The sequence below is a fragment of the Phoxinus phoxinus genome, assembly GCF_949152265.1.
Source record: "Phoxinus phoxinus genome assembly, chromosome: 3".
Classification (NCBI taxonomy): domain Eukaryota; kingdom Metazoa; phylum Chordata; class Actinopteri; order Cypriniformes; family Leuciscidae; genus Phoxinus; species Phoxinus phoxinus.
Window position 1 is genome coordinate 34,045,117 of NC_136878.1, and position 19,469 is coordinate 34,064,585.

The 19,469-nt window shown below is 37.4% G+C and overlaps 1 protein-coding gene and 1 long non-coding RNA gene across 3 annotated transcripts in view; both read left to right on the forward strand.

Moving 5' to 3' along the window:
• Positions 1-86: 86 nt before the first annotated feature.
• surf4l (surfeit 4, like) lies at positions 87-8,247 on the forward strand. The gene is made up of 6 exons (XM_079607053.1): positions 87-404; positions 3,163-3,349; positions 3,441-3,517; positions 3,623-3,666; positions 3,775-3,961; positions 7,620-8,247. Exons 1-6 carry the CDS (start codon positions 357-359, stop codon positions 7,884-7,886), a joined length of 810 nt encoding a protein of 269 aa, XP_079463179.1. The 5' UTR covers positions 87-356; the 3' UTR covers positions 7,887-8,247.
• A 1,352-nt stretch (positions 8,248-9,599) lies between these two features.
• LOC306995448 overlaps positions 9,600-19,469 on the forward strand; it is a 39,904-nt gene continuing 30,034 nt past the window's right edge. For both annotated transcript variants that reach the window (XR_013796855.1, XR_013796856.1), the window contains exons 1-2: positions 9,600-9,897; positions 14,765-14,899. This is a non-coding gene — a long non-coding RNA (uncharacterized lncRNA). The remainder of the gene's footprint in view (positions 9,898-14,764; positions 14,900-19,469) is intronic.

The following is a 19,469-nucleotide window of genomic DNA, read 5'->3' on the forward strand; positions in this document are numbered from 1 at the left end:
TTTTTAAATATCTAAACCCATATAAGTAGTAATACAAATATAATGTTTTATAGAAAAATAAGAGGTGCACAAGATTACTGGTCTGAGAGCAGACCAGACGTCACTGCTTGAGCTCTATATTCTGGCTGCATCAGTACACGTGGCATGTACAGATATGTGTGTCCTACAGGGGGCGACAGAGCGAACTGCAGGGCATTATGGGGCGGAGATGGCATTCTAGTACACACAGACGACGGTGAAGCAAGTCTAGTACGAGACCTGTAACACAACGGGTAGCTGACATAGGTATCGATAAACGGAACGGAATCAATCTAAGGTGTCCTGCAGACGGAAAGCGTCTCTTGGATTTTGGTGTCATGGCTCAAAATGATTTAATGAGCAACGCGGAGGACGTGGCGGATCAGGTGAGAGAACAGAAGGCCCTGCCAGGGAAGGGACCTTGCACACTAAATCATGGAGACTACACTGATTCACTAAACAAACGGTCCATGAGTTTGGGAAAGTCCATGTGTGCGTGTACAGTTCGGGTCATGTTTGCTTGCTTGCAAATTAGATTTATTTATTAACTAACTTCTAGTCTTGTGACCCAGATGGAGGAACTGAACTAGTGATACTCTCTCTAGAAGAACTGTGCCAAAACCTTGATTTTCCAGGGCTGCTTTCGAGTACTGATAAGGGCTGAATGACATGTATTTATGTAGTCGCGCGGTAAATAAGTTACATATAACGTTACAGTATTTCTGCGTGCCCAGCTGCAGTCACACATCTGTGCATCTTGATGAAGCAAGAGTAGATGATACATGGTTACTATACTCGTTTGATAGTTCCCATACGATGACTGATTAGGAAAAGATTAGGTTTTGTTGTCCAGGTTTAAAAGGAATTTGACAGCTGGACATTCATCGAATGCGTTTATGTTGTTTACGTTGCAAAATGTGCATAATTCGTATGAGTATGAATGTGTTTGGGGGTCTTTTTCATGCTGCGTAGTTTCTGCTTAGTTTGGGCTTAATAACCAGAAGCAACTTTAGGATTATGTAATTATGTGTAGAAGCGTATAATGGAGTTGTTTGGTTGATCAGTTTTGGGGATTTCAAGGCCAAAACAAGACCATTATTAGTGCCGTCATCATCTCAGTTTATTCATTTGAAGCTTAATTGTCAGCGTCATTTTTGGTAAATTGATTAAATCCCAGCCAATGACGGCTATATTTATTTTTAACCGGTTTTATCACATGGCAACTGGAACAATATTAAAAATCATATATTTATTTTATTCATACAACTCTAATGCAGTAATAGGCCTACTATCTTTTTTTTTGACAGAGAACAAATCTGTGATATTCATGGAAACAAGTCAAATGCCCTCCAGGCATGCAGACTATAAGAGTAATGTTGACACACAGGCAGACATTGGCCCTGAGATCTTTTCCCCATTCATTTAGTCTTGCTTGGTACTTGTTGAATGCTGATTGGCTCGTTGTCTTCTTAGTGCTGATGTGGATCGTCTGGGGGCGGGGCTTAGCAGAGGCCAGTGTTAAAGCACTCAATAAGCCTTGAGTTAATCACAAGCATGTTTAGAGAGTGTTATTGCCCATGTTAAACAAAATCCTGCCTTGTACGTATACACACACACACATTATATATGTGTATATATGTGTATATATATATATATATATATATATATATATATATATATATATATATATAGTAATCCCACAATCAGCACATTTTTATTCAAAAAGAACAGAATTCCATAGTTTACCATTTGTCTTTTATAGTTTATACTCTATAGTTTACTTCTTACTTTCATTCAACTTTTAAGAAGAATTAATTAAGTTGATATTTTAATTTACCAATATAATAGGCTATATTTTCTTACAATCTTGTCCTTATTACAGGTTAAGGGATGAGAATATAAGATCATGCAATAATCATGTAAGAGTAAATTGCAGCATCTTTATTCTTCCCTGTCCATCTTTATTCAACACCTGTTATGAGGAAGTGGAAAATATTTATTGCTAGTAAACCACAGTGATATTTAAATGCTGGAGGAGTTATAGCCCTTGTGCTCATCATGAGTCATCAGTTGCAAATGGATGTGCTTTTGGCCACCTGTGCTGATATAATATTGACTAAAATGTAGGGAAAAGTGAAAAGGGTAATTGGAGCTCAGGGGTTAAACATTAAACAACATGCATTTGAAGACCGGCTTCAGCGCTTGATTGCTTGCTTGCTTGATGTGATATAAAGCTATAAAACCGTAAAGTAAAAAAAAAAAAATACAGAAAAGCAGAAATATTGCATAATTACTAGGCTTGCTGCGATAGTTGGTGTTACACAGTGTTCAGCCGCACACCGATTACATCACTTGCCCACCGTGGCACTGCATTTTTTTTTATAGTAATAAAAATCATTTAGTTCAGTTAGAGAACAGACACTACAATTAAAAACTGAAGGCATCTATTTAATTCAGTCTGAGCCGAACTAAAATCGCACCACAGATCAACAGCAGGAGTCAGATTTCATATCAAGTCAAGCCACATTTATTTATATAGCGCTTTTTACAAAACAGATTGTTTCAAAGCAGCTTTACAGTGATAACAGGAAAATAAAGCAACAGTGTCATTTATCACATGACAAGAGTGAGGCGAGCTGACTGTCACATGACAAGAGATGGTGGAAGATTTGGTTTCAAAGTGAAATGTAAAAGCGCCTATTTGGAAATATTTTGGATTTAAACCCAATGCTAACATTAAGGCAGTCTGCAAATTTTAGCTGATGAAGGGTGGCAGCTTCCGCAGGTAGCACTTTTATTACACACACACCTTCATGGTGTATGCTGTTTTTTTTATAATTTCAATGTTTAAGATAAGCAAGTTTGTCATTTTGTTGTTGTGTTTTTCATTAATGAACCCACCATTCAAGCAATTGCCGCTAATTCGAAAGCGAAAGTAAAATGTGCACGGGAAAAAGAGAGAAAAAAATGCTATTGTTGCTGGTGTTGTTGTTGCACGTCGATTGACCGGTGGGAAATTCCTCCTTTATCAAATTCCTTAATCTAACACCATCTTACACCATTTAACATGATTATACCTGTAAACGCTCATACCTAGATTTGGGGATTTTTTTTTTATATGTTTGTCTTTTCGTTCATCTCTAGTTCCTTCGAGTGACGAAGCAGTACCTGCCCCACATAGCGCGCCTCTGTCTGATCAGCACGTTCCTGGAGGACGGCATTCGGATGTGGTTCCAGTGGAGTGAGCAGAAGGAGTATATTGAGACGACGTGGGGATGTGGGTTCTTTCTGGCCACACTGTTTGTCTTAATCAACTTACTCGGACAGCTGGGTAAGAAGTTTGTTCAGCACTAAAATATTCAAGTTGGACCATCTTCAGATTTTTCTATAAAAATGTTGTATTAATCTTCTCTGTTAAACAGGTGGTTGTATACTGATCCTGAGCCGGAATTTTGTGCAATATGCCTGCTTTGGATTATTTGCTATCATCGCTTTACAGGTGTGAGCATTCTGTTTTAGTTTTAATCTGAGAGATATAATCTGTGGATATGACTATAATTGAGTTAAACCGTTTATTTACGGTCTTGATCTTTATCTGTTCCAGACTGTTGCCTATAGCATTCTTTGGGACCCAAAGTTTTTGATGAGGTGAGTGTATTTTTTCTTTTCTTTTGCAGGATACGGCAAGTATGAGTAGATCATCCTATGTTTTATGCCCTGATCTCGTCGTTCTTGACTTCTCTCCTCTGTGTTCAGGAATTTGGCTCTGGGTGGAGGTCTGCTGCTGCTCCTTGCTGAGTCTCGCTCTGAGGGCAGGAGTATGTTTGCTGGTGTTCCCACTATGAGAGAGAGTTCTCCTAAACAGTACATGCAGCTCGGAGGCAGAGTCCTGCTGGTGCTCATGTTCATGACGCTGCTGCACTTTGATACCAGCTTCCTCTCGGTGAGCAAACATCCTCAACCTGGTAAATGGGTGAATCGCAAAGAAATGCGATTGATCCGTTTACCCAATTAAATTATATTTCATCCAAAAAGTAAAACCTTTATTGGTGCAAAAAAACACTGCAAACATTATAAACTAACCTCGAGAAACATAATATAAAAATCTGAAACTGCATTTCATGACCCCTTTAAGATTTTTAGGTTACACTTTAGTTTAATGTGTAATTGTTACACATTACATGTAATTACTGTAGTAATAACTATAAATTATGCATAATTACATGCAATTAACCTTAAACCAAACCCTTATCCTAACCCTATAGTAAAAGTATTAAAGTATTAAGTAAAAATCTTAAACCCCAAAGTTTTGAGCAATATAGTGTATTCTTTGTGTATATTTTGTTTATTATTTAAAAATTAAAATTCTGTCATCATTAACTCACACTCTTGTTCCAAACCCTTAATACTTTAGTTCATCTTTGGAACACAAATGAAGATATTTGAATCAAATCTGAGTGATTCATCAACACACACATCAGTTATGATAAACAGAAGCTTAAGTAAGCTTGCTTGACGAGCGAGAACAAATGAAGTTAATTATTGTGTGTTACCAATGAGGTTTGTTCTCGCTTGTCAAGCAGGTTCGTTTGAGCTTTTGTTTGTGTCCACTGATCAATGTTTATATGTGAATAAAAGCTTAAATTCAATCTGTTCATCTTATAAAGTGATTGTGTCTTTTCAGAAAATTTAGACTAAACCGCACAATTCATATGGATGAACTCTCTATGAACTTTTTGAAGCGCCAAAGTGGTAGCGATGTAGATGTGCAATAGAGAGCACTGAACTGACTCAGATTTTATTAAAATAACATGGCGTTCTGAAGATGAGCGAAAGTCGTACGGGTTTGGATCTACACGAGGGTGAGTAATGGCAGAATTTACATTTTTGGCTCCTTTTGTTTGTAAAAATATCTACTGAATTAGCAGCAGAAAATTACATTTTAGAATATTACAAAAATGACTCCCTTTTTTTTATTAATATGTATTTACCGTTAAACAATTTTTAGAAACAAGTTTAGATGCTTGATATAAAACTTCAGCCCTGTTTGTTTATAGTTGGCCATTTCTGGCTTTATAAATGTTTTTATTAACCCAGTATATAATGATTGGAAGAATGTCTAAAACATTATTTTTTTTAAATTAACCCAGTATATTAGGACTTGAAAGAACGTCTAAAACATTATTGCACTGTGTTCAGCTTTTTGTGCAGGCCACAGTCATAAATATGATGTTGTGATTGTTGCTCAGGATGTGGGTTTGTGGTTAAGTATTTGTGCCAATTGCATTATGATGCAACCTGAAATGCAAGCTTTCTCAAAAACAGATAAACTGAATCAGTTAAATGTTGCATTACAATAGAAACTGCATGCTCATGGCTTGTTTGGTTTGCAAACATTAAGGGCCCTATTTTGCACCCGACACAATTGACTTTGTACACCGACGCATTTTGCACCCGACGCACAGCAGACTTTTCCCTCCACAGACGCACGTCGGAAAATTAGTGAATGAACTTGCGCTCTCGGGGGCGGTTCAGCGGAAAGAGGAGTCGTGTTCCGGCGCAAAAGTTCCCTGGTGCTATTTTGCAGTTTGAGCCACAATTCTGCCACAGACCAGGAAAAACCTAGTCTAAAGTCAGTGGCGCGTTATTCAGATGCTATTTTAAGGGAGCATGCTTGGCCATAATGTAGCGTGTGCACAACGCGTTATACACTTTGCTTCTCTCATCTACATTCTACGCATTTTTGCGAACAATACATAATTACAAGGAAAAATGTTACCACACGAGGGAAATCATTGTTGTGTCCATGAAGATGTGAAAAAATAGGCATAAATCTAGCTTACACATTTACCCAAATTATTATACGCCAATTTAACCGAGGCTAATTTGGGGGGTTTCTTCCATCCTTATACAATGTCACTTCTCTGTCTTTTACGGCCCTGATGAGAACTTCGGTCTCCTCGGCTGTGAAACGCTCCTGGCGCGCGCCTGGTAAATCCGCCGTTATAATAGCAATCCACTGTGTAACAAGCACGCCTACTCTTAAAGGGAATGTGAGATCGCGCTCTGATTGGTTTATTTCATGTTAATGAATAATGAAGCTACTTCAGACCAACCCATTTTAGATTTGCGTCGAGATCCGCCCACAAAGTTACTTGCGTTTCGTGTTTTATACTTGCGTTTCAGATTGTTAAAATAGGGCCCAATAGCTATAATGGCAAGACAGTTTTCAGCACTGGTGTCATTCATCTCCATGGAACAATTCTGAGACACTGCTTTGCCTCTTTGGGCAGTTGTGGCCTAATGGTTAGAGAGTCAGACTTGTAACCTGAAGGCTGCGGGTTCGTGTCTTAGTACGGGCATGAAATGTAAGTGGGGGGAGTGAATGAACAGCGCTCTCTTCTATTCTCATTACCCACAACTGAGGTGCCCTTGAGCAAGGCATCGAACCCCCAATCACCTCAGCAAAAATGGCTGGTGTGTGTGCGTGCGTATTAACAAATTCTGAGTATGGGACACCATACATGGCTACACGTCACGTCACAAAGTCTGTTCTGATACAGTCATGGATAGCAAAGGCAAAATGTGGGCATTACGTCCAGTTATAGATCGTCTAATTGTACATGGTTATGACCGGTAGTACATACCGGTACTTAGAATGATCAACTTAAAAGGGAGGCTTCGCATGTCTTTTATTGTTGACATTAAAGGCCATACTCTTCAGTATTTTGGCATAAATTCATCTGACATCCATATTAGGTGACATTGCACAACATACACACATTTTCAAAATACACAAACAAAACTACACATGATGAATAAAACAATATGACACAGACTACTTTAATTAAAGGTTCAATTGCAAGGAAGATTTCCAAATCGTGTGTGCCAAGTCTGTCAACAGCAATAAACACCACCGTTCAAAAGTTTAGGGTTGGTAAGAATTTTTTTTTTAGATATGTTTTTGAAAGAACTCTGTTATGCTCACCAAGGCTGCATTTATTTGATAAAAATGTAGTAAAAACAGTAATACTGTGAGGAGATGCAATTTAAAATAAGTGTTTTCTATTGTAATATATTTTTAAAATGTGATTTATTCACGTGATTTTCAGCCAAACCATTCAAAATGAAAAAGAACAGCATTTATTTGAAATAGAAAGCTTTTGTAACAATGTTAATGTATTTACTGTCACTTTTGATCAATTTAATACATTTTGCTAAATAAAAGTATTAATTTATTTTAATAAAATTCTTACTAACTCCAAAATCTTGCACGGTAAGAGTTGGAAACCAAACATGGATAACTTGCCATTAAGCCTATGCAGTTTACAGCAATAATAATAATAATTTCAATGTTTAATTTTAGGATATTTTCTTACTTTTGTATCTTAAACTGTCTTTATTCCCAGTGTTGGTAATGTGTCCCAAAACCAGTCCTTCTCCATTGTAGTAATCCTTTTCACCACTTGGGGTCAGACGTGGACAGGTTTTCAGTTGCATAGATGATTTTTGCAGTTTTGAATCCTCCTTCCTGTATTACAGTTTTACATCAGTCACATGCGTCACTGACTTCCTGTTTCTAAAGTATCTGTTTGCTTCAGATTTTGCAGAACCTGGTTGGTACAGCTCTCATTGTCCTGGTGGCTGTTGGTTTCAAGACTAAACTGGCGGCCCTCACCCTGGTCATCTGGCTGATGGCCATCAACGTGTACTTCAATGCTTTCTGGACCATACCAACCTACAAGCCCATGCACGACTTCCTCAAGTACGACTTCTTCCAGACCACATCAGTGATCGGTGGCCTTTTGCTGATAGTAGCATTAGGTCCAGGTGGAGTGTCCATGGATGAGAAGAAGAAAGATTGGTGAGACGGGACTGAACTCAAAACGGCTCACTCTGTAGTTTGCCCTTTTGCAAATTTTTTCTGTGCAGTTATCACACAAAGCAGGTACACTACTTAGAGAGGAAGGAGCCAATTGAGACGTGGCCTCACAAAAACATCCAAGGACCAACAGAATGACCTGCTCTTCCCATGCACTGTCTATGTTTTCATCTTGCGTGCTTACTGAATTATTTCTACCAGCACTTTTAGACATATTAGGTTATCATATTTATTTTCTAAGGTTCAGGTCAGATTCTGTTATTTTGAGAACCCCCTTGAAAATCTGGAACATCCATGTTATAAAAGCTACGACCACGTTGAACGAATAACAAATTCATCTAATATGCCATTTTCTCTGCCTTTTTATTTCGGTGCCAATTGCAAGTCAGTGTACCAAAGACGCATCCTCAGAGATATACTTCATTTTGCCTTCGAGTTCATATAAGCCATTTTAGTTAATCACAAAATGAATTTGAAGTAAAATGGAGAGTCGATGTCATTGAGTTTATTCATGGGTCAGCCGGACTTCAACTGATATTGTTGCTGTGTTGAAAATGACTGCTCACTGGGTATTTTATATGTGTCAATCTCTCCCTCTCAGCAGGCAAAACAAGAGTTTGCAAAGAGAGATTCTTATTCATAAATATTTTTTACCATTTCAAAGTAATTAAATATAAAGATGAAAGTTTAATGGCCATTTTGAAAAATGCTGCATTCCATTCTAAGGATTCATTGGCTTTTCACGCTCCTGTAGCGAGCTGTTAGTTTGTAATCGTGTTTGCTGTCTCTTGTCAGGTCACTTTAAAGTTTACAACAGGTGAATTATAGTGTTTCTTGAAACAAGCAGAGAGTTAGATGAGAATATTGAAACCCTGTGGTTTGTCAGACTTGGTGTTTAACCTCTTTGTACAAAAAAAAAAAAAAAGAAATAACTGAAAAATATTGATTTTCTAAGTGTTTTAAATATTTGTTTTGACATATAAAGGGAAAAGAAAAAATGTCGGTTGTTTATTTTTTTTATTTTTATAGTTAACCATTTTTTTTTATGAGTAACCAACAATAAAATGTAGTAATATTCAAAAAGCAAAACATTTTTTGTCTACATGACTAAAAAAAAGAACGGTCACTAAAGGTGGTAGTCTGGACATAGTTATGTTCAAGCTGTTAGTTATAATCAAAACTGTAGTCATCATGTCCATGTCTCTCAAACCTTCACAACCAGCAGAAATTATGATCTCTAGACGGAAGTAAAAGGAGACAATTTCTCCAAACATTCAGCACAGAAATTGTGAAGTGGTCAGATTTTTTTTGTAGGCCTAAACTATTGCCTAATGTTCTATATTGCATGAATGCATTTGGAAGTAAATAGAATATACGGAGGAAAGCCTCCTCTATTTGTTTATTATAGTCATTTTTATCTTTTTAGACGCTTGTTTGCCGAGAGAAAATATTTTGTCTGTCCTACCTAAACAAGGGTATTTATTTACGATTTTGGACATTCTTTGGACTGAAATTTAAGATAATGCCAAGTGGACCACCAGGAAAACCTTACAGTATCACCACAGAACTGCAGTGGTATGATCGCCTGTACCTGCAGAGCGTTAAGGTGATTTGATCCATTAGCTATACACACAATAGTGTTGATGATTTTGTGTGTTGAGACTGAGAGACGTGAAATCACTACTACTTCGATGTCCTTTTTAGAATCTTTACACAAAAGGAAATATAATTGTTGTCACAATAGCCAAAATGTAATTTTACTAAGACTGCGATAATAACTGTGCTGTTGCCAATGTATTTATAATTTTGTTTTTCGGAAATGTAGCTTCTAATGCAATCAACGTACATGAGTTGACGTACACGAGGATAAGCAGTAGAGGACGCTAAAGCTGTTTCTAACGACTAGCTTCAAACCATTTCTTTACATGTGATTTTTTTAGTCTTCAGGTAGCGCAATCAGATATTCAGACAGTCGTCCTCTCAAGTCTTCAAAAAAGGTATTTTCTTTTACGGTAGACTAATTGTTGTTTTTTCCTCTACGGTTACTCTTAACTAGCCTAATTAACTATGCTATGAAACGCAAAGTGCTAAAATACATTAGGCTAATCATTATTCAATATTGAGCGGAAGAGTTTGATTAACATCACATTTGATATATCACTGATTCTTGAGAGTCGGGACAAAACATGTCCCACATAGAAAAGTCTAATTTATAGCAAAAATTAAGAAATTCATCATGATTGGCATACTTACAAAGTTAAATCTAAAGGATTTGTATATACCTATCTGATTTTTAGAATAAACTTTTTATCTTTTTGGGGAAAATTTGAAGGTTTTCTACAGGTCCATGTAGAAGGTCCATGTTATTGCACTTGTCCTCAGCAAGAGGTCACAACATTAACCATCCCAAAAAACTTTAAAAAGCTCTACAATTGTGAAAACATATATATCAAATACAAAATAAGGGGTATACATATAAAAAACAATGCATGAAGTGAACATCAAACAATATTTTCCATAGAAATCTGCCTATTAAAGTTGTGTCCTCAGTTTCTGTCAACTCCGTCAGATATTTTCATAAAGCTCTTTAAATCAGGAAATAGCATGGTCAGCTATATCCCTGAGGACCCCTTTTCATCTCCCTGCCTGTGGTGAATGCAGCAATACCACACATGCTCTAGTACGTTTTACATTTTTATATATTTTAGACAAACAATGTCAATATTCCTATGGTCACAGCTGCACCATGTCAATACCATCTTTCTGTTAAGATACTTTTTTTAAACCATAGTAGATTGAATTTAAGCATTTTAGTGAGGTTATTGGGACAGCTAGCAACTGAGGGAAAACTACCTAGCTGCAGTGTACAATACATGTTTTGGTGGAAAATACATGCCCTTACGTCAACTCCGTCAGACGTCAACTCCGTCAGGTTCTATGTCTGACGGAGTTGACCTGTACGATGACGGAGTTGACAAATCCACCAATAACCTCTTAATGTGCGAATATAATATTATTTGTGAATATAGTGAAGGGTTAAACTGTTATTTCAGGGTTTTATTTACACATAAATGCACATACATAGCATGCATTACATTATTTAACCATACGCATCTGACTTGTAGAGAATGGGCAGGCAGTGGTCTGCTTATTATTGTGTAACGTGTAACTTTGCCAGCACTTTAATATATATATATTTATATATATAGAGACAGATAGACAAATGAGAAGCCAGTGTAGGGCTGGGCGATATGGCCAAAAAAAATTATCACGGCAGAGGGTAGCCCCTGGTTTCCCTTATTGTTTTTTTTTGTTTTTTTATAGTTGGAAACGGTTTAATTTAAAATAGTTGGAAACGGTGTATGTGCAATATGTTTATTATAGTTTGCTTTACAGTAAGTTCAATACTCTAATAACAAGGAGTAGTTTTAGTAGTAGTGTTTAAAGAGCACATCTGTTCAATAATCAGCAATGCACACATTTTGTGTCAACACCGTCAGTTTTTCGTCAACACCGTCAGTTTTTCGTCAACACCGTCAGATCTTCGACGTTTGGATGTATGTTTTTGTTAATTTTTTTGGGAAAAAAATATTCTTCCTTCAGTTGGTGTTGTTTTTGTAATAAAGGACCATCTGATCTACATCCTCTTAGGTTTTATTTATTAAAGGAATTTGTTTTTACAATATTGAAATTAAAATCAAAGTTTGAAAATGCAAATATTTAGAAATCTGAGTTTTCAGAATAGTGTGAAATCACAACTTAAGTTTATATATTGTATTTTGTTTACATATCAGAGTAACTAAACACTATTAGAATATACTTCATAACTTTAGATTCTTGTTGGATTGGAAGAATTTAAATTGTTTACTTTTTAGTGTGTCTGACGGAGTTGACACAAATCCAGTTCTGAAGGGAAACATGTAAATTTGTTTAAAATGTGTTTTTATTTAGAACCTGTTCCTTTACATGGTTAAATAGCTAAGACCTTTCTCTGCAGAAACGAATAACTCTAATTGATATAGTGTGTATTTAAAAAAAAAGTTTTTTAAAACGTGTTTTGTCCCGACTGTCAAGAATCAGTGATATATTTTAGGTTAGGCTGCTATATCTAGCTATATCAGCGTACATAAGATATTTGGTTGACTGGTATTGAAAGTGCCACAAAGTGTCCGTATAGTGTGTGTTTTAATATTAGGCCCTGGTAAAGCATGGTGCTGTGGTAACTTCGAATACATAACCATGGCACATGAATATAGCTAGCGATCGAAACTAACGTTGTCACAATTTACTTCAGTAAATAAATCTTGGGTTAGGCTTATTTTTTAATGTCACTTTCTTTAAAAACTCATTTTTAATTCTTGACTACAAAGAAAAATATATCCTTTCAATTTGGCGTTTTGTCAATAAAAAGCCATTAACAATCAATTAATGGAAAGTTACTCGTATCTGCTAAAAGGAAAGATTAGCCTAACCTAAACAATTATGAAACGGCAAAAAAAATGGTAACGGTTAGTTAGAAGAAATTCCTTACAATTGTTCTTTTCAACACATTTTGCATCATTGCATTGTATACAAATTAAGATGTCACATCTTGCCCCAATGTGAAATTTATTTATTTATTTTTTAAATACTCTTGTCCTGAGAACACAGTTCAACCAGTTGACTAGTTATACTTTGGACCCCTGTTTCATAATGTGCTTTTATTGCATTTTACTGCAAAAATATTATGCTGGCCACTGAAACTTCAGTTTGCGGGAATCCAAATTAAACTTAAAATTATTCAAATTTCAAAGAGGGTTTTGAAACCAACATACAAAACAAGTACTGCAGTAGCCTATTTCTTGCGAGAGATATTTGATATTGAGAACAGGCCCTCTGGCAACATAACTGGCCGTTGCTGTTTTCCCTTCATCTTTTTGTTTTCCTTATCCTTGAGCCCAACTCACTTCCTCAGCCTTTAGCCAAGCAGCGATTGCTCTGTAAAGGAAACATTATTTATAAACAAATACTGCCTCCTTCCTTGGCCACACTAGCAGGAGTTTGTAAAGATGCTGTGGGTACAGCAGAGTTCAGCTGCAGGTCAGTGGAGATTCCTCTGGTTTACCATACACATCCCATTCACAAGCCTTGAGGGAATAAACCTTCGCCAGGGACCAGGGTATAGTGCCATGTCATTTTGGACAGGAATGAAAACAAGGCTGTGAGTTACAGAAGTACAGGGTGTTCATTGGATTGTAAGTTCTGCTGATGATATGTCTTTCTGAAAAACTTTCAGTAAACAAAAACATAAAACAATTTATAAGTTGTGAGAATTGTGTAATATATTACTTTTATACAGTGCGTGCTATTGTAACGTCTGTAAATGCCCTGATGTACTCTCATTGCAGTTCTCAACTCAGGTTTTTGTTATTTGCTTAGGGGTAAAAAGGAGTTTGCAATACCTTTGCTGCGATATACTGTCAGCAAACATCCCGACACCATCCACTTTTCTGAGAGTGGCGTTTAGATGAAGACGTGGATATTTGATGCATGTTTTCCTCCCAATAACAAAAATGAATACAACTCGAATGAAAATGGATACGAAAGAATCTGATTCTGAGCAATTCTGAACTCCAATCAAGTCACGCCACGTTTATTTATATAGCACTTAATAAAAGAGATTGCTTTAAAGCAAGCAGCTTTACTGTATTACACATGAAGAACAGTCAATTCACTTTGGCAAGCTTTTTTCAAACTCCAGAAATGACCTTCGTTTTGCCTGATTTTGTTCAAAATAATGTCACACCAATATATATTGCAGGCTTAAGTCTATCACTCACAGCCTGTTTTTGCATCTGTGTGAAGTCCAATATGGCATCTAACCTGAATAAGTCCAGTCAGCTTTATGTACAGCCCTTTTTACAATACACATTGTTTCAAGGCAGCTTTACAGTGATAACAGGAAAACAATGCAACAACGTTTGTTTCAACTGTACAGCAGATCTAGAAGAAAATAGTGTCATCATAGCCCAGATTAAGTAAGTTCACAGATGGTACATTTGTTGTAAAAAATTTAGACTATGGTCGATAGCTCTAGTCAATGGTGTAGACGGGTAGATTGAGGAAGCCAGCATTCCCTTTCGTATATTGAAGTTCTCGATGCTTCTGCAGGAAATGTGGGAACGGTTAAAGATCAATGTAGCACTTTAAAAGAGTCAACCTCAGGCCACACTTTGAGTCCATCTCTGTGGGGTCAGAGATTTGAAGGAAGAGGGTGACGAGGTCAGCCTTCAAGTCCCATCAAAAAGAGTTTCTTCCCTCCTTCGGTCTGTTCTATTCCTCGGAAAGTGGCAGGAACACACAGACAATGATTTGTCACCAGAAACGGCCCTGATAATTTCCAATTTCATGGGAGCCGGAGAAGAGGCCAGGATGGTCAGCCACAGCTGGAAGTGTGTGTGTCCACTGTGGGCCCCGGCCATTGTTAGAGCCCCAGCCGCAGGCCACTGTGTGTGCGGGACGCTTTTACTCGGAGCGCCCCGACAGCCAAATGTCACCATTAACCATGCGCTGCAAAATCGGAGGCATTCATGATCGACGCTCCTCATAAGCCATAAAAGGGGTCATCGGTGAGGGTGACTCAAGTTCAGCAAGTCAGATTCAATGGTGTCATGCTTGTTCTGCTCTTTGATGTGACGTGTGTGGAAATGTGGCTTCTTTCTCACACTTGTTAGTGCTGTCAATCTTCCGATAGATTCCCTGGTTAAACAGTTGTCTGTTCTCAGTGCTGGCACCGTGAAAGCAATGATATTGTTGACTGATCATCAGATAATTGAATCAAGTGTTGATTTGTGATTGTGATCTGGTCTTTGTTTTCTCTTATAGACGTTTTTCACCTCTCTCACCAAGACACAAAACTGGTCTCGTCCTGAAAGCTGATTGGTCAGTACAGCGTTACCACCACAATTAACTCTTCACCCATACATGCAATGCATAGACCAAATGTTCACCTTAACATAGGTAGGTTGACACGTCGTCAGGGACTGATGATACAAAGTTGCCATGAAATTATTGGAAAATATATGAAGAATTTGGAAAAGTTGGAGTTTTATGGCTTTTAGTCCATGTTAGTGAACTTTAAGGTCTCTTTTTTTTGCTAGTGAACTCTTAAGTTTGAGATATGTGCATTTAGAATTGACAGTCTCTTCCAACATTTTCACGACTCATCTTCCACTACTATGGCAACAGTTCTTAGTTAATTGCTATGCTCTGTCTAAACTAAAAAATATGACATTTTAATGGGAAAAAACAGTTAGCCTCTTAAGAATTCATAACTATTTGTATGTAACACACATTTGTGTATGCTAAAATGTAAAGGTATTTATTTATACCTTTACAAATGTAAACATCTTCATGAATCCTTTGTATATTTAAATGTATAGGGTACAGTGTATAATTAGATATGTTAAGCCATAACCCAACCCCTTACTCTAAACCTATCCACTTCTCAACAACATAAAAACCATAAAGATAAATGTACAGTGACAGTTTCAGTTACAATACAACATATTTTTTGAAGAATTAAATTTTGGAGAAATTGCACGGAACAGAACGAAACTATAACTGTTAACTCGAGTGAATCCATTAAATAAACGTGACCATTTTGAACTTACTTCAGAATTACTTAAAGGGTTAGTTTACCCAAAAATGAAATCTCTGTCATTAAGTACTCACCCTCATGTCGTTCCAAACACGTAAACCTTCGTTCATCTTCGGAAAACAAATTAAGATATTTTTTATAAAATCCGAGAGCTTTTTGACTACACCGTAATAATTTGCAAGGCCCACAAAGGTAGTAAAGACATCTTTAAAACAGTCAATGTGACTAGTGGTTCAACCTTAATTTTATGAAGCGACGAGAATACTTTTTTTTTTTTGCGCACTAAAAGTATTCACGTCGCTTCGTGATTCGTGAAGTTAAGGTTGAACCACTGTAGTCACATGGACTATTTTAACAATGTCTTTACTACCTTTCTGGGCCTTGAAAGTGGCAAGAAGGGTTGAGAATAAAATGGACCTAATCATTTCAAGAGTTTCATGAATTGAACTCAACAAAAGGAGGGTGTTTGGGACGGGGCCTTTTTGACTAAACAGATGGAGGAAGAAACCTGTTTGAAACATTCATTATTTTTGTAACTGGTGATGCGTGTGTAAAATAAATGATGCACTTCATCTTTAATGAGCATTTGAATGAAATTTTTGTTTTTAATAAAAAAAAATGATGTAGTACCACTTTCATAAAAGCAATGGTAAGAGCAAGGGTACTCAAAGATGTGTTGCATTGTAGTTCAGGAGTTGTAACCGTGTCATGCTTAATTCAGACCTACTAACAGTAGCAGTCCTCTTGCCGTCTATGCTAACCACATAGATCCACCTGTTGCTTAGAACCTCACACAGCTCTCAGGTGATCAAGTGCTCTCTCAATCCCGAGGGATCTGTCAGCATTAGCCCCTCCCAGCTCTCGACACACTTCCTACAGCCCTTTATCCCTGACACGAAATCTAACATTTGCTCTTATTGTCAATGTTGGATAAACACAAGAGCCTCTTTGATCATGGCAAGAGCGACCTGTTGATGTTGTGATGGAGGAGAGGAAAGAGAAGGAAGGGTAGATTATGCCTCACAGTGCTACAGGAAGTGTGACCGATCTGCCGGTGATTTCTATTGTCTTCTGTTGTTTGATTGACATAATGGCAAGAGCCTGAGGGACAGTCATTGGCTCCGTCCTCAGATTTCTCTGGAGGTCACGGGTTAAATCATAGCATATTCTGGTGTAGATCAGAAAGCAAGCGTTTCACGATAACCCGTCATTATGGAAGTCATTTGAAAGTGCAGAAGTTTTGAAGACCGAAACGGTCGCTCAATTTATTCCGGTCCTTTTCTTTTCCGACTTTTCTCTTTCCCATCCTCTCTTGCCTATGTGGCTAACTTTTCGCTTCATTCTCTCGATCTTTCTCCTGCCACCAGTTTCTTTTCTCTGAGCTCTTAGGGACTCAATTGAAGGGCAATGAGGCAGCTAATGTGCAGAAAGATAGAAATTTACTTGCTTTAAGTTCATGCTGCAGACCTCTCTGAAAGAGAGCATTCAGCTGCCCGCCGCTCCACAATAAGAAGCGATTGAATAAAGCCTGCAAGCAGGTTCTTAGCGGCTACATGATGGTTCAGTTCACGGCCCATTTGCCTCCAATGCTCTCCTCTTTCTCCCCCGCATATTTTTTATCTTTTCCTCTCTCGCTGAATGACATCTTTCGGCCGGACCCCCCTGCTGAGGAGGTTTAAATGAAATGCATTGATACGGGCACAAGAAGCAATTTGTCTCTTGAACTGTTCCAAGGATTTAAAAAGAGTCAGGGAGAGAGAAAGAAAGCGAGAGAACGATTGAGAAGGTTGTCCGAGAGAACGGTGTTACACTGCCATGTCTGACAACTGGACATCAGGATGCAGAGAGTCCATGATAAAAGACGTATATTGTTAAAAAAATTGTTTGAATAACTAACAGAGTAGCGTTTAATTGTTGTTGTTGTTGTTGTTGTTGTTTTTTGTCTTTTTTTATTAAGTGGCAGGTGCATGTGCTTGTGAACATCTCTTCACATTCAAATAGATTAATCTCTTGTGTATCAAGCAGAAACACTCTATAATAGCTCCAGGGACGAGTATCTACAAGGCGAAAATACTTCTTTTCTTTTTATCGCTCACTGTCACACTAAATACAGTTGGGAATACCACTGATCGTTCAATGAAATTCTGACAATGCCTTGAATTAAAGACAGAAATGCGCTTTTCTTCTCGTGACTGTTACATGTTCTCATCAGTTCAAGTATATGTGACCTCACAAACTAAGCGGTATTTAACCTCTATAGACCGTCTCTGTCTACATGTCATGCACTCTTTCGCTCTCATTTACCCTTTCTCACCCCGAGTTTCTCGCTCTCTCTTTTCTCTCTCAAGCCTCCAGCTGTGAATGTTTGTTCAAGTGGAGTGAAACCATCAAGATGGGAAAATATCATTGCGCTCTTCTTTCTATTCTCTTTGGATTTGCTGCCCCCATTCAATTTTCTGTGACTCTATTTCTTTCTTTCTGATCTGCTTCTCCTTCACTGTTACAGCCTAAAACTGGCAGCCTAAATCTGAGATTCAAAGTCTAATTTAAACTCAGAAAATAAACAGAAATATGCTTAAATTAATCGGTGACATTGACCATGTGACTCCAGATGATCAGGTGTTCAGTTTTTGCTTATAGCGATTAGATCAGCTTTTGCTTCTGAAGCTCAAAATGCTCTTTGAATCATTTTAAATCACGCTGGAGAACATGATCATCAGGTTTCACACACTTGTGGAGTTCATGCATCTTGAGCGCCAAATACTAAAACATTCTTGATCTCATGAGAAAACGTAACTATTTTGCAAGATAGCAATGTGTACCTAAAATGTGATTTGTATGTAAATGTCTGAAAAAAAAATTAAAGCATGAAGGTTGACCCCTAAACCTGTCAGTTTTATAGTTTTATATATAAATACATACAAATGAGATTGTATGAATTATCCACCAATTCACTAAACTGTAAAATAGTTATGAATTGTCATGACAGTGTGTTGACTTTTCATTCAAATACTTTTAATTTGTAATTGGCATTTTCACTAGTCGTCTCAGACTGAATGGAATACAGTTCTTAAAGCTGGCATTACAAATCACTTTATTTTTAATCTAAAGTTTGTCCTTTTGGTACATACTCCACAGTAAACACTTCACAATAAGCAGAAAAACTCATAAAAACATGGATAAATGGGACTATAGTGCAGCAAAATACAAAAACATGGCTAGATTTTAAATGTAAACATAACATATATGTTAACCTTTTGGAAGAGATGCATTTATATACTTTTGAAAAGCTGTTTTCTTTTCTCTTATCACTTGCATATTTGCTATTCATTCTTTGCTCTTTGCTCTTAATGTCGATCACAACCGCAATCAGCAAATAAAAACCGACACGAATAGCCATTAGAACCAGATTAGAACAACAAACACATCTAAATGGCTACGTCTTTCCCTCTGCCGCCTCCTCTCTCGCAAAGGCCATGAATTCCTCGTGCTGCAAAGAAAGGACACATGGCTATACTATTTTCTTTACGGCTGCATCTGCTGCGGCATTGTGCGCGAGTTCTGAAAAAGAGAGATCCTGGCAATCCATATTGATAGACTGCGAGACAGATTGCGTGTAGAGAGACTACGCCTGGCTCATTCACAGTACCACTTCATTTATTTGAAGTTTTAATCTAATTATTAACTATTTTGGGGGATAATAAGCTTTGCGGCTGTAATAGGCGAATTGTATGCCTGAGCTCTTGTGCCGTTGAGAGCACCGGTACAGAGGCCAATCCTTGGGAGGGGTGAGGTCGCTGACAAAAGCACTTGTCCAAAAATATTTTGTCAAGTCTTTTACGCGCCATTCTAACAGGGCTTACATTGGAGGCCTGAAAGAGGATGAGAAAGGCGCCTTTAAGGCTTGATTGGCAACTGCAAACACACTAA